The sequence below is a fragment of the Plecotus auritus genome (genome assembly GCF_963455305.1).
Source record: "Plecotus auritus genome assembly, chromosome: 8".
Classification (NCBI taxonomy): Eukaryota; Metazoa; Chordata; class Mammalia; order Chiroptera; family Vespertilionidae; genus Plecotus; species Plecotus auritus.
Window position 1 is genome coordinate 713,210 of NC_137782.1, and position 12,844 is coordinate 726,053.

The 12,844-nt window shown below is 61.0% G+C and overlaps 1 protein-coding gene across 8 annotated transcripts in view; it reads left to right on the plus strand.

Moving 5' to 3' along the window:
- The window catches only part of OSBPL1A (oxysterol binding protein like 1A), a 122,875-nt gene that overhangs the window by 92,714 nt on the left and 17,317 nt on the right, over nucleotides 1-12,844 (plus strand). For all 8 annotated transcript variants that reach the window (XM_080686800.1, XM_080686799.1, XM_080686802.1 and 5 more), the window contains one exon: nucleotides 8,306-8,381. In XM_080686800.1, the coding sequence (XP_080542926.1) occupies nucleotides 8,306-8,381 (76 nt within the window). The remainder of the gene's footprint in view (nucleotides 1-8,305; nucleotides 8,382-12,844) is intronic.

Here is a 12,844-nt window from a genome sequence, read left to right on the forward strand (position 1 = left end):
TTGGTGCCCTGGCCGGTGTGGCTCAGCGGATAGAGCGCCGGCCTGCGATCGGAAAGGTCCCATGTTTGATTCCGGTCAGGGGCATGTGCCTGGGTTGTGGGCTCGATCCCCGGAGGGGGACTTGCAGGAGGCAGCCGATCTGTGATCCTCTTTCATCACGGATGTTTCTCTCTCTCTCCCTCTTCCTTCCTCTCTGAAATCAATAAAAAAAATATATATAAAATAATAGTGTTGGTGATGTTTTAGAGAAGCGGGGGGTCGGCCTGAGTGACCATGACATGCATTTGAGGTGTCATGGTGCAGCTTTCAGTGGCGTGAAGTTTGTGTGTGACCTGGGCATATATTTTTGTTTTTTTTTAATTTGAAAAACATGGTCAGGTTGGAGTTGACGGCTTCTTGCCCTCCTGGCGGGTCCTCAGGTCAGTTCTCTGTGCTCGGACCAATTCGTTCAGTTCGTTCCGAGCTGAGTCTTCCCGCTTGTTAGCATTTGACCCAGATGCTCCGTTTGGTAAAGAGCTCAGTGCTATGCCCTCTGTTCCTGGGTGGGGAGAAAGAGAAGCTGATACGGAACAGGTGCGTCAGAATGTGCACGGTGGGGTTCGGGTTCTGATCAGGGGTCCTCAAACTTTTTAAACAGGGGCCAGGTCCCTGTCCCTCAGACCGTGGGAGGGCCGGACTACAGTTTAAAAAAAAACTATGAACACATTCCTATGCGCACTGCGGGCCCGGGACGCGTCGGCTGCTAAGCAGGACAGGCAGCGGCACCCGGCGGGCCGGATCCATGTCCTCGGCGGGCCGCCTGTGGCCCGCGGGCCGTAGTTTGGGGACCCCTGCGTGTTGTTCCCTGTATCAATAGCACGAACGGGTTAGAGAAGGAAGCCATGTGGTCATCCTGATAGAGAAAGCAGACACGTGCCGTGAGGTTGTTTAAACAGCCGTTGGCGATGAGCACATGTCCGCAAACCGCCAGTGGACGAGAACCTCTCACCCGGTCCCCGTGCCGCCCCGATGCTCGCTGAGGAGGTGCCTACGGCGGCTCTGGTCACAGCTAGAGCTCGTCTGCTGGAAGCTTCCCCCCCCCCCCTGCCGTTCAGAAGGTGTTTCCTGACGCCCTCCGTGGGGCGTGTGAGGGCGGCGTGTCTGTGTCAGCTTGTCCCGCCGGCGGGTGGAGGACGGAGGCCCGAAGGGGAGCCCTTGGCGTTCCTTTGACAGCCCCGGTTCCGGTACGTTCAGGTGTAATTTGCCTATGGTAATCGGGTCAGCTTTGAAGCTGCCTCGCTTTCTGACACAGACGTGTCCGCACATCTGGCCGTTCCCGCCTGAGCGGCATCGCTGTCCCTCTGAAGAGCCCTTCGTCTCGTGGGAGGAACGTGCGGACACCACCGGCTAGTCCTGCTCCTGGCGGGCCCTGGTCTCAGGCCTGGTCCCCGGAGAGAAGCGGACCCCGGCCCCTCCCTTGTTGAAGGAAGAACGCCAGGAGTTTATGCCCGTTTATTCCCATGAACGTTTTGGGTAATAGCGTTTCCCCGTTGGCTTCAGTCTCGTGTGCAGACCTCAGTCGAGGTATAACTTCTTTGAAACAACTAGTTCCTCTGTAAAATGGGCGTAGCGTTGGCTTGTTACGATAATTACATGAGATGATCTATGCCAGTGGTCGGCAAACTCATTCGTCAACAGAGCCAAATACCAACAGCGCAACGACTGAAATTTCTTTGGAGAGCCACATTTTTTAAACGTAAACTTCTTCTAACGCCACTTCTTCAACATAGACTCGCCCAGGCCGTGGTATCTTGTGGAAGAGCCACACTCAAGGGGCCCGAGAGCCGCCTGTGGCTCGCGAGCCGCGGTTTGCCGACCACTGATCTATGCCCAACGCTCACGTGATGGTAGCTAACTACGAAATGTCAGGCGTTCGTGAAACATGCAAAGCCCTGAGCAGAGGTGGGCAACGGGGATTGCCGTCTGTCTGTCTGCTCACGCACGGGCGTGTCTGTGGGGCCCGAGGCGCATAGTGGCCCTGAAGCTGAGATGCGGGAGGGAGGACGCCGAAGGGCAGTGCTGGCCTTTGATAACGGTGCTTCTCTTAGTAAACGTGAGCTAAGGAGACTCGGCCCCACGTTTAGCGACGTCTGCGGTGGGTTCCCGTGGCGGTGAAATGGAGACGTGGCTGTTCCCCTATTGAAAGTGCCGGTGTGGCTGCCTCAGAAGCGGCCGTGAACTTGCCTGTCAGAGCGTACGCTCGCCTCCGTCCCCGAGAGCCGCTCCCCGCCAGGCCTCGGCTTTCTGAGTCCCATGGGGAATCCCAGTTCCTGGTTCACGTCTGCTTTCCACACTCACGCTCCTCGGCGTGCCCGAGGGGAGCTCAGTGTCTACTGACCGTGTCCGTGCTCGGCACCTGGCTCCACGCGGACGGACACAGGTCTCGGGTGCGGGGACAGAGGCCGTGGGACCGCCCCCAGCGCTGCCTTCTCCCCGGCCCTCCTCGTCGCAGCCTCCCCACGGCCCGGGGGGTTCGCCTTGACAGACAGGCCGTTGGGGCTGTGCCAGCCGAAACGTCACCTGCAGGGAACCGGCCGCGGCCAGAGCTCCTCGACGGCTTGCTCTGCGTGTTGGCTCGGGACGTCGCCCTCTTTCAGGAGCCGCGGCCTCTGCTCAGGATGCGTCAGGGAAATGGACGGGCCGGGCTGTTTGAAGGCACAGAGTCCTCTAAGCAGCGGCCGCCGACCTTTCGGACCGCACGGACCCCCGGTCGGCGACCGCTGCTCTACGGGGTGTCCTGTGTCTTTAAAACCTTCAGGAAAACTGTTGTTCGTGCTCAGTTCTTCCCAACACATTTATCATGTAACACGCTTCCTCCCTGTCACTGCTGCTGAGTCACACTGACACGGCCCTGTGAGCGAGGACTTAGACCTCGGGGCAAACTCCGGGTGCCACGTGAGTGTTGTTTTTTTTAAAGGTATAGGAGAGCATGAGCTCTTCTTTATATTTTTGTTGAGTTTTAAAATATATATATATATATTATTGATTTTTTACAGAGAGGAAGGGAGAGGGATAGAGAGCTAGAAACATCGATGAGAGAGAAACATCGATCAGCTGCCTCCTGCACACCTCCTACTGGGGATGTGCCCGCCACCAAGGTACATGCCCTTGACCGGAATTGAACCCGGGACCCTTCAGTCCGCAGGCCAATGCTCTATCTACTGAGCCAAACCGGTTAGGGCGACTGAGTGTTGTTTGTTTTTTTAAAAATATTTTTATTGATCTCAGAGAGGAAGGGAGAGGGAGAGAGAGGGATAGAAACATCCATGATGAGAGAGAATAATTGTTTGGCTGCCTCCTGCATGCCCCACACTGGGGATCGAGCCCAGAACCCGGACACGTGCCCTTGACTGGAATCGAACCCAGGACCCTTCAGTCCGCAGGCCGATGCTCTATCCACAGAGCCACACCGGCTGGGGCCACAGGATGTGTTTATTCTTCAGGCTGTTCCTGTCAGAGTGGCAGTGACTCTGTGGACCACACATCCTGGTCCTCAGCCAGGAAGCACGTCACTGCGTCTGACACGCGCAGGACACATACATGTCAAGTGCAGGAAACATACATGTCAAGTGCAGGATACGTACATGCCAAGTGCAGGACACGTACATGCCAAGTGCAGGCCACATGCCTGACTAGCCAGGGTGGATGCCAAGACATGGACCTAAGCGGCGACGTGGCCCATGGAGCGGGAGGAGCGGCGCGAGGAGAACGGAGAGGTGTTGGGGCACTGGGGGCACAGCCGGGGCCGCCACGGTTCTCAGCAGAACAGGTTTCTGTGGGTGAGTGAGTGGGCGGCTCAACATGGACCCTCACAGGGCGGGTGTCCCCGTGGTCCGCGTCTTGGGTGGGGAGCGCCTTGATGTGCTGTGCGGACGCGGTAGGTGAGGGCCGAGAGCGTCAGCGTGAGTGTCCCTGGGCTCGGCGGCCGCGGTGAGCCGAGGATAAAGCTCTGAGCATTTGCTCTGCCCCCCGCCCGCTGCTCCCCCGCGGGGCTGCCCCACGGCCCACCGGGCGGCTGGGCGTGGGTCCGGCCGCGAGGCCGCGTGGCGGACGGTGCTGTTCGCAGCGTTGATTGTGCCTCCCAGGCCACGGCTCACCCGGATCGGATCGTGCGTCGGTGCGGGGGAAGCACCGGCTCCGTGGCGTTGGGTTCTCAGACCCGGGAGCCACGGGAGGGTCAGCATTGCCCGTCCTCCGTCCTAGGAGCTGCGCTGGCCCCAGGTCGCTCAGCCGCAGGGCAGGGCGCATCCAGCCCGGTTTTCCAACTCAGAGCCTCCTACCTTCCCTTAAACTGCGGTCTTTATCGATGTTCCCCGTCACGGGCCCACCTGGACGCGGGCTCCCTAGGGTGCCGTGGGAGGCCCCCGTCCCAGCCTTTGCTTTCTGCAGTTCTGTGTGGGGTTCTATGCAGCGATTTAGAGAATGAGCATTGTGGTCCCGCGTCCCTGCTGAGCCCCGTCTGCCCGGCCCAGCGCCGGGCACGGTGGCGGGTTCCGTGGACGTGAGCACGCCCCCGGGGCTGGGTGAGTCTCCGCTCGTCCGGGTCGGGGCCACAGATGCTCAGCGAAGCCGCCTGGAGGACGTGTCTCCCCGTGGCCCCCGCCCACCAGCTTGTGTGCGCAGCAGGGTGTCCGAGGGGCGGGGAGACAGGCGTCGGCTCCCCTGGGGACGGGGCTCCCAGGGCGACGCCCGCTCATTGTCAGTGGAGACGGGCTGCGTGGCGCTCTCCTTCAGGGGGTGACGGCGGCACCTGTCTCGCCGGAAGGACAGCTGCCTCGGAGGCCGGGCGCGCGGTCGGCCTGAGGAGCCGTCGGAGCTGCCGTCTTCCAGGCAGAAGAAACCTCCCGGGAAAGACGCTCTTGTCGGCTCAGCAGCCAGGAAGGACCCGAAGGGAAACACACACACACACACACACACACACGTCAGGAACACGTGGGAGGGGCGTGGGACCGGCGGGAGGGCCGTGGGACCGGCGGGAGGACCGGAAACTCAGGTCCTCCTAAAACGCCCTCGATGGGGGCAGGCGGACACACCAGGTCCGCGGGAAGGAGTGGGAGCGGCGGGCGCTGCTGGGACAGGTCGCCGCCAGTGCTCCCGTGTTCTCTCTCCTGTGCGGCTCCTGTGCCCACCCTGCGTTTCACCACGGCCTGCCCTCGCCTGTCACCGGCCGGGCTGCTCCGCCGGGCTCTTTTCGCGAGAATAACACGACGTTTTCCCAGTACGTTCTCCGTGGCAGATGGCCTTTTCGAGGTTGGTGTTACGGGAACGTTACTTTATCCAGTACGTGCACGGGGGGATGGCTGACTCAGCCTCGATCCCAATGAACGGAACACCAGTGGCCGTTACCCCCCAGCAGCTGCGGAGCCGCGGGGACACAGGCTTCACCGGATAGAGTGCCGGTGTGAGCCCCTCTGGCGGGGCCTGCGGGCTCTCGGTGGGAGGAGGTGGGGAGGGCTGTGCTCTCTCCCAGGAGGAAGCAGGGGGAGAGGAGGGTGACTTTCCAGGTGGAACCTGATGCTTTCCACGTGACGGTTCCCCCTCAGGGGTGAGACTGCTAGGCGTCTCTGCGCATCACTTCCTGTTCACCCTTTTTAAGGGCAGATTTGCAAACTATTCCTGATGGACTGTGGGGAGATGGTTTCTAGTGAGATTATGCGTAATGTGTGAAGGTGAAACGCGACTTTTTATCACTACCATAACCTATTGCAGCATCATTTTAAAGCTCTAGTCTTCCATTTTGTGAATATAATTCAGTAGTTAATTCTAATGGCTTCATAATTGGGAATCCTGGTTCCTTTTGAGTGTGTATTGAACAGCAGTAGTGCAGTCGAAATGAAAGATGATCAGATTCGAATACAAGCTGTTCGTTGGGGTGATAGTTAAAGTGGGGTTTGTGGGAGAACAGACTTGAGGGGGAGAGAATTCCTTCTGAAACTTGCAAAGAGCGGTGATAAGTATCTAATAACTACAGATAGACACACACAAGTACAAAGCATGATGTCACGCATGCACATGCCCGTTCCAGTACTGGAGTTACATATTACATGGCGTACTGAAGTCTGCTTCTCTGTGACATTATTTTCATAGATTTTCAGTTCGTTCTTTTGATCAGAGGTTAAAATTAGGTTGTTTCCCCCCCCCAAATATGCAAATGAGTATCTTGCTACTTAAAATTATGATCCCTTCAGAATATGTAATACCACGAGCAGATGTTTAATTGTGAAGTGCAGGTGAAAGTGTGTGTTAAGGAGTTTGGTTTTGGAAATGTTTTAAAGAAGTGATTTAGAGACAGACTTGATTATTGATGTTTTCGTATCGTACTTGCCACTTATCCGTGTCCCCCCCCCCACTCATTTCAACCTAAATGGACATTAGTTGAGCCCCTGCTCCATGCAGAGCACTGGGCCGGGTGGGGGATGCAGCGGAGAACAGACACAGTCCCTCCCTGACCTCGGGGAGGTACAGCCGTGCGTGCCTGTGCGCGGGTCGGGAGGGGACAGGCAGGGAAAAGGATGGTGAGGCTGAGAGCCGTCAGCCATTCGGAAGGGATTTGGGATAGGAGTGCCCGCAGGTCCGTTCTGACACCATTTAATAACGTCAGTGGAATGTTTGAAGCACAAGAAAATTGAATTTGGGATTTTTTCTTTCATCGTTTCAATTAAATGAAACATGTGCCCGGGCGGCACGGCTCCGTGGGTGAGCGTCCACTTGTGAACCAAGAGGTCAGGGTTCGACTCCCGGTCGGGGCACAGGCCCGGGTTGCGGGCTCCATCCCCAGTGGGGGGCGTGCAGGAGGCAGCCGATCCATGATTCTCTCTCATCGTGGATGTTTCTATCTCTCTCCCTTTCCCTTCCTTTCTGAAGTCGATAAAAAATATATAAATTTCTTTTTCCATGTTATTCGGACCGAATCGTTCTGGCACTTTCTCCCAGGTCATGTGACATTGAAACGACGAAGAATACCAAGAGTTATTAAATGACAAGACAAAAAGGGCTTTCCCATCGCGTCTTCACCGCCATCGGACTGAGACTCCCTGGGCTCCTAGCTGGAGGTCTGGGCCAGGGTCCGAGTGGCAAAAGCTGCCCAGGGCCTCGCCCTTGTCTGACCCGGAGGCGCTGCAGCAGGGGCAGGGGCTGGGGGTCCCGCAGGCGGATTGAGGAGCTGCGGCTCGGGCCCCACCGGGACGAGCCGCACGTAGTGTCCGCCACCCCATACGTAGCACCGCCCAGACCTGCAGTTGCACGTCCGGCGGGCGCCCTTCACGGATGAGCTGGGCTCAGCCGGGTCTGTCTCCAGCTCGGGGGCCGGGAGCCCTGTGGGACCGCACGGAGCCGTGTCACGTGGGAAAACAGCGGGGATGGGCTTGGTGCTAAAAGCCAGCGATTGTGCGGTCGAGGGGCCGGCCCGCGCCATCTGTCCGGCTGAAAGCAGAGCCAGGACAGCGCCCGTCCCTGGTACGGCGAGTGTCCTCCGTGCAGAGAAAGGGCGCCTACAACCAGGATAATGGCCCTCAGAGAGGTCCCGGGGCCGAGAAGAATCCGTCCTCAGTCTGGCCGGGCGGCCTGTGCTCGCCGCTCTCCCGGCTCGTTTCTCCCGAGGGCCGCCTCCCGCAGCAGGAGGGATGGCAAGAGATGGAAACGGATCCTGTTCCGTTTAAATAATTAAAAAACGTTGAATCTGCTACCTGATGTAAGAACGTGCCTTCCCTCCGCCTCTTTAAAATAAACGGGCAGGAGATTATCATTGTCTCGATGACGACGACGAGGTGACGGACCGTTTCGTCTCACGGACTCCGTTCATCTGTTTATTTTGGCAGGGCATTTGGTTTCAGTTCTTTTTTTCCTTTTTCTTGAATTCACTGGGGTGACCGATGAGCAAAATTAGACAGGTTTCAGGTGCACAATTCTGTCTTCAACCAAACGCGGGTCCGCAGCGCCCGTGGCTGTGGGCACGGCGCCCCCTGAGGGGGCCCGGGCGGCGGACCCTGCGGGAGAACCCAGGCATCACCAACGGAAGCTCAGGGACCGGGTCCGGGGGGGACCCCTCGGGGTCGGGATGGCAGGGAGAAGGGCTCCGCCCAGACCCACCCCGTTTCCCCGTCGGTGACCCACTTGGTTCTTTTTAAAGTTTATCTTTGTTGTCGAAAGCATCACAGACGCCCCCCTTTTCCCATTGGCCCCCCTGCCCCCCCCGACATCGTGCAGCCCCTTTCCTTCCCGCGTCAGTGCCATTACATCGGAGTCTCCGTTTTCTTCTCTTTTTCAGAACGAGCTTGCCGTCCCCCATGTTCTCCAGAAACGACTTCAGCATCTGGAGCATTCTCCGGAAGTGCATCGGCATGGTAAGCGCCTGGGATGGTCACGGCCTGTGTCCCGGTGACAGGGAGCCGCGTGCTTCCTGCGGAAGAGAGTGGGGCGGGGGGCACAGCCGTGCCGACGGAGCTGCCCAGATTCCAGCGGGACCAGCTTGCAGCTTCCTGACCGCACGAGCCACTCTGTGCCCGTCCGCGTGGCTCTGCTGCGACTTCTCGGTGGGAAATCGGGAAGGAGGTGACCGTTCCCCACAGACTTGGCCCGGTTACCCAGAACCCTCTTGGAGAGGGCAGACCCCCTGGGGCAAGAGCATCTGTCCACGCGGACGCCTGTGCACAGAGCAGGCTCCCGCACGGCGCTGGATGGGCGTGACCTCGCTGGGCTCGGCTGCTCTGCAGGTGGCCTGGTGCTGGGGCGGCTGCAGACCGAGGTTCTGTCTGCGCGTCTGTGGGACAGCCACCCCCAGCCCGCCAGTCGGGCTGCCGTTCTGGGTCAAGTCCTCTCCCTGCTTCTTGCATGACCTTGGACCCACGAGAACGGTGAACATGTCAAACCTGCATGTGCTGAGCTGTGGGCCTGCGTGCGGTTCCGGGCGCGTCCCCGTGCTGGGCGGTGTCCTCCCTCCAAACCCCTCCGTGGTGGCCCTCGCGACCCTGCTCCCGGGACTGCGCTCCCCTCGGCATTTCCTGCTGCCCCTGCTCTCTGCCCTGTGAGACCTGGACCTGCGTGTGAGGCCCGGGGGTGGACCTGGGGGCGGGCACTTTGAACGAATGTTTTCTGACCCCACGCCTGGAGGGCCGGCCAGCTGCGCTCGGCCGCTGGGGCCGGCCACGGTCTGCGAGGACGCGTTGGGGGATACGTGCAGGTGGGGGCACATGGAGAGGTCGAGGGGTCATTTATGAGACTGGCCGGGAGGTCTTCGGAGAGAGCTCGGTCTCAGGACCAACACCGAGGAGGGGGAGGGCCGGGCGCGAACCCGCCTCAGGCCGTGAAGACGCGTCAGACCCCCTCCTGTTGGTGCTAAACGAGGCATTCATGACAACTCCGGTCCCTTTGGAAATGACGGTGTCGGGACCAAGTTAATATTCGTTTACTCCTCAGCGTCGTGTTCCCGAAACCCTGGTGAAGGCGTTGTGGCCGGGACCGCGTTGGTCCCAGCAGGCGATGCCCTCCGTGGCGTTCAGGGGAAGGGAGTCCAGGTCGCCCAGTCGGCTCACACCGCGGGCGAGTGGACCCCACAGCTGGAATTGGTGCCGCGTCCTCTCAGCTGGGCGGGCGGCCGTGCCTGCGAGCTCGCCCCGTGGCTCTGTGCTCTGGCCGCGGGGGAGGGCTGCCGGGCCGCCTCCCGCATCCGTCACTTCCCGGGTCAGCCAGGGGAGGTGTCGGGACTCGGTGCGGACGAGTGCCCGCCAGCCTGGCTGCTGTGTGTCTGAGGCCAGCGCCTGCCTCCACGGCGCTGACCAGCTGGTTCCCTCCGGTGTCAGCTGCAGAGCATCCTCCTCGCCCAGCCTGCTGCTTTGAAGGCCTTTGTCGCTTACCCTCCCAGACTGTGCTGTCCCCAGAGCTCGTAACGGTGGCCGTTGACGATGTCCGTCCGGCGACCGTGAGACTTTACGTGCTAAACGTTCCTTTGCATCAAGTATGTTAGCATATGAGTGAGAAAACAGCCAACAGGACAACACGTGTGAAAATATTAACCGAACAGGCGAAACGTCATTTGTAAAACGGGGTTTTCTGCATTGGGTTTAGCTATCTGAGAAGGAAAACCACCCGTTGCTAAAATGAGACTGGATCTTCAGCAACAATTACGTTCTGACGGAACAGGCTGAGGGGCTAACACGGCCTTGGGCAAACTACGGCCCGCGGGCCGGATCCGGCTGTTCTATCCGGTTCTCTTGCTCTCCCCTCCGCTCCTTTACTTTGAATTTATATTAGTTCACACAAACACTCCATCCATGTTCTTGTTCCGGCCCTCCGGTCCAGTTTAAGAACCCATGGTGGCCCTCGAGTCAAAAAGTTTGCCCACCCCCTGGGCTAACACATTCGCTCGTGTTCATAGAACAGATGGGAGTAGACGTGGTGTGTTTTTGTCTAGAAATATCGTTCAGTTCTTTGACTCTTTCCCAACGATATGCCCGAGTCGGAGCGTAATTGTCACCAGAGATGGTTTTTGTGATCCAGAAGCCGACAGCCTAACGAGGGCTCCCCTCGGGTCTGACAGCAAGCATTCGGGGAGACCGAACCTGCAGAGGTCTCGTCGCCTCGCGGGCCGTAGGCATCTCGGTTGCTAGGAGACGAGCGGGTAAGCTTGGCCAGGACCCGGCCCTGGTTCACGAGCTGCTTCCCCTCCCTCTGCGGACCGCCAGGCTGAGGAGGAAATTGGAATGTTTTTCACTGAAACACACCTTTGCCGATCTAGTTTTGGTGAAATGCTTTTATCTTGGCACGAGCTTTAACACTTCCCCCTCAGATCCTCAGTTAGCCAATTCCCTCCATGCAGACGCCTGCCCCCTCCCCCCAGGCCGGCACCCCGCACCCCCGCCAGCTGACCCTCGGGTGGACGGTGCCTGGGAGTCAGACAGGCTCGCGAGGTCTCTGTGACCACGGCCCCTCCTGAAGTCCACGTCTTAGGGAGGGTCTCGGTCGGACAGGGCCGGGATGACTCGAGAGATGGGACAGAAGAAGCAAGTAGTTCACGTTGAGCGCCTCTGCCACCTGCCTCTGCGCTGACCTGAAATACGCGTCCCAGGTGGGGGCGCGGCTGGGAGACCCTGATTCTAATGTGTGTCTCCATCTGAGCGGGCCTCCCCCACTGAGCTGGGCCTCCCCCACCGAGCGGGGCCTCCCCCACCAAGCAGGGCTCCCCCACCGAGCGGGGCCTCCCCCACCGAGCGGGGCCTCCCCCACCGAGCGGGGCCTCCCCCACCGAGCGGGGCCCCCCCACCCGAGCGGGGCTCCCCCACATGAGCTGGGCCTCCCCCACCCGAGCGGGGCCTCCCCCACATGAGTGGGGCCTCCCCCACCCGAGCGGGGCCTCCCCCACCCGAGCAGGGCTCCCCCACATGAGTGGGGCCTCCCCCACCGAGCGGGGCCTCCCCCACCGAGCGGGGCCTCCCCCACCGAGCGGGGCCTCCCCCACCGAGCGGGGCCTCCCCCACCGAGCGGGGCTCCCCCACATGAGCTGGGCCTCCCCCACCCGAGCGGGGCCTCCCCCACCCGAGCAGGGCCTCCCCCAGATGAGCTGGGCCTCCCCCACCCGAGCGGGGCCTCCCCCACCCGAGCGGGGCTCCCCCACCGAGCGGGGCCTCCCCCACCTGGGTGGGGCCCTGTGCGCGCGGAAGGGGTCTTAGTAGGTGTCACAGGGGTCCAAGCTGTCTTTCGCTGCCCCAGGCGCTCACACTTCAGGGAGACTCCTGGCGGGGTGCAGCTGGCACAGGGGTGTCTACGTTAGGTGGCGGGTGGCCCGCGCGGGCCGGGGCTCCGGGTAAGGAGCCCGTGGGGACGTGGGTTCCCGGAGCTCTCTGCCCGGGACCCTGCTGGGCCGTCGGCGCCCGGAGTGAGTGGAGACTATCGGCCAGGCGCCCAGCCGGTGCGTCCCTGTCACCCGCGTCCCAGTGGGTGGCCAGGCAGGGGACCAGGGGGCAGGGGACCAGGGGGAGGAGAGGAAGGGAACCTCCCCTCCCGTTTTCCTGCTGGCCCCTCCCTCGTTTGCCACAGCTGCACCCAGGCGCCCGCGGGGGTCACACACAAGCGCCCCCTTCCCCCCTCCATCGCCCTTCCTTCCTGGGGTGCCTCTTCCATACCTGCCCCTGCCCTGGGAGTGAGGGCAGCGGGGTCACTGCGTAAGGGTGGGGGGCCGGGACATCTCGGGGTGCCCAGAGGGCAGGGACCTCGGGGGAGGGAGGAGGTGACGGTGGACACGCTGTGAAGGGGGAGCCACTGAGGAGCACCAGCTGCGAGACCTTGGGCCCCGAGGCCCTTGGATGTGAGCGGTGACCTCACGTCCCCGGAAGCTGTGGGAGGTGGGGTGTCGCGGGCTGGGGGGCGGGGAAAGACTCCCCAGCTTCCTCCTCCCCGGGGGCACATCGCGGGAGCAGCCTGGCCGCTGAGGCCCGAGGAGCCCCCTCGCTCACGTCCCCATGAGGACCTGCCGGGACTCAGCCCGGGAGCCGAGTTCCTGCCTAGAACCCAGCCCTCAGCGTTCGCGCCTTTGGGCATTGCGACGCTGGACGCTGTCCTCCTGTCGGTCGAGGCCACCGGGGCCTGCCTTTGTGCTGCTTACGGTGGTCCTCACGTGAGGAAGCAGCGTGCGCGCTCTCCCCTCTCTCCCGGGTTCATCAGCTGAGAGCGTTCGCAGTTAAGGCTTCCCGCCGCGTCAGCACTGGTGGCTGTGCGTTGGGCGGATGCATTGAGACGCGGCTCCTAGCTGGGTCACGGGGTGGAATGGCGCGGCGTGAATATTTAATTTCCCCGCCGCCTGAGCTCAGAGGCA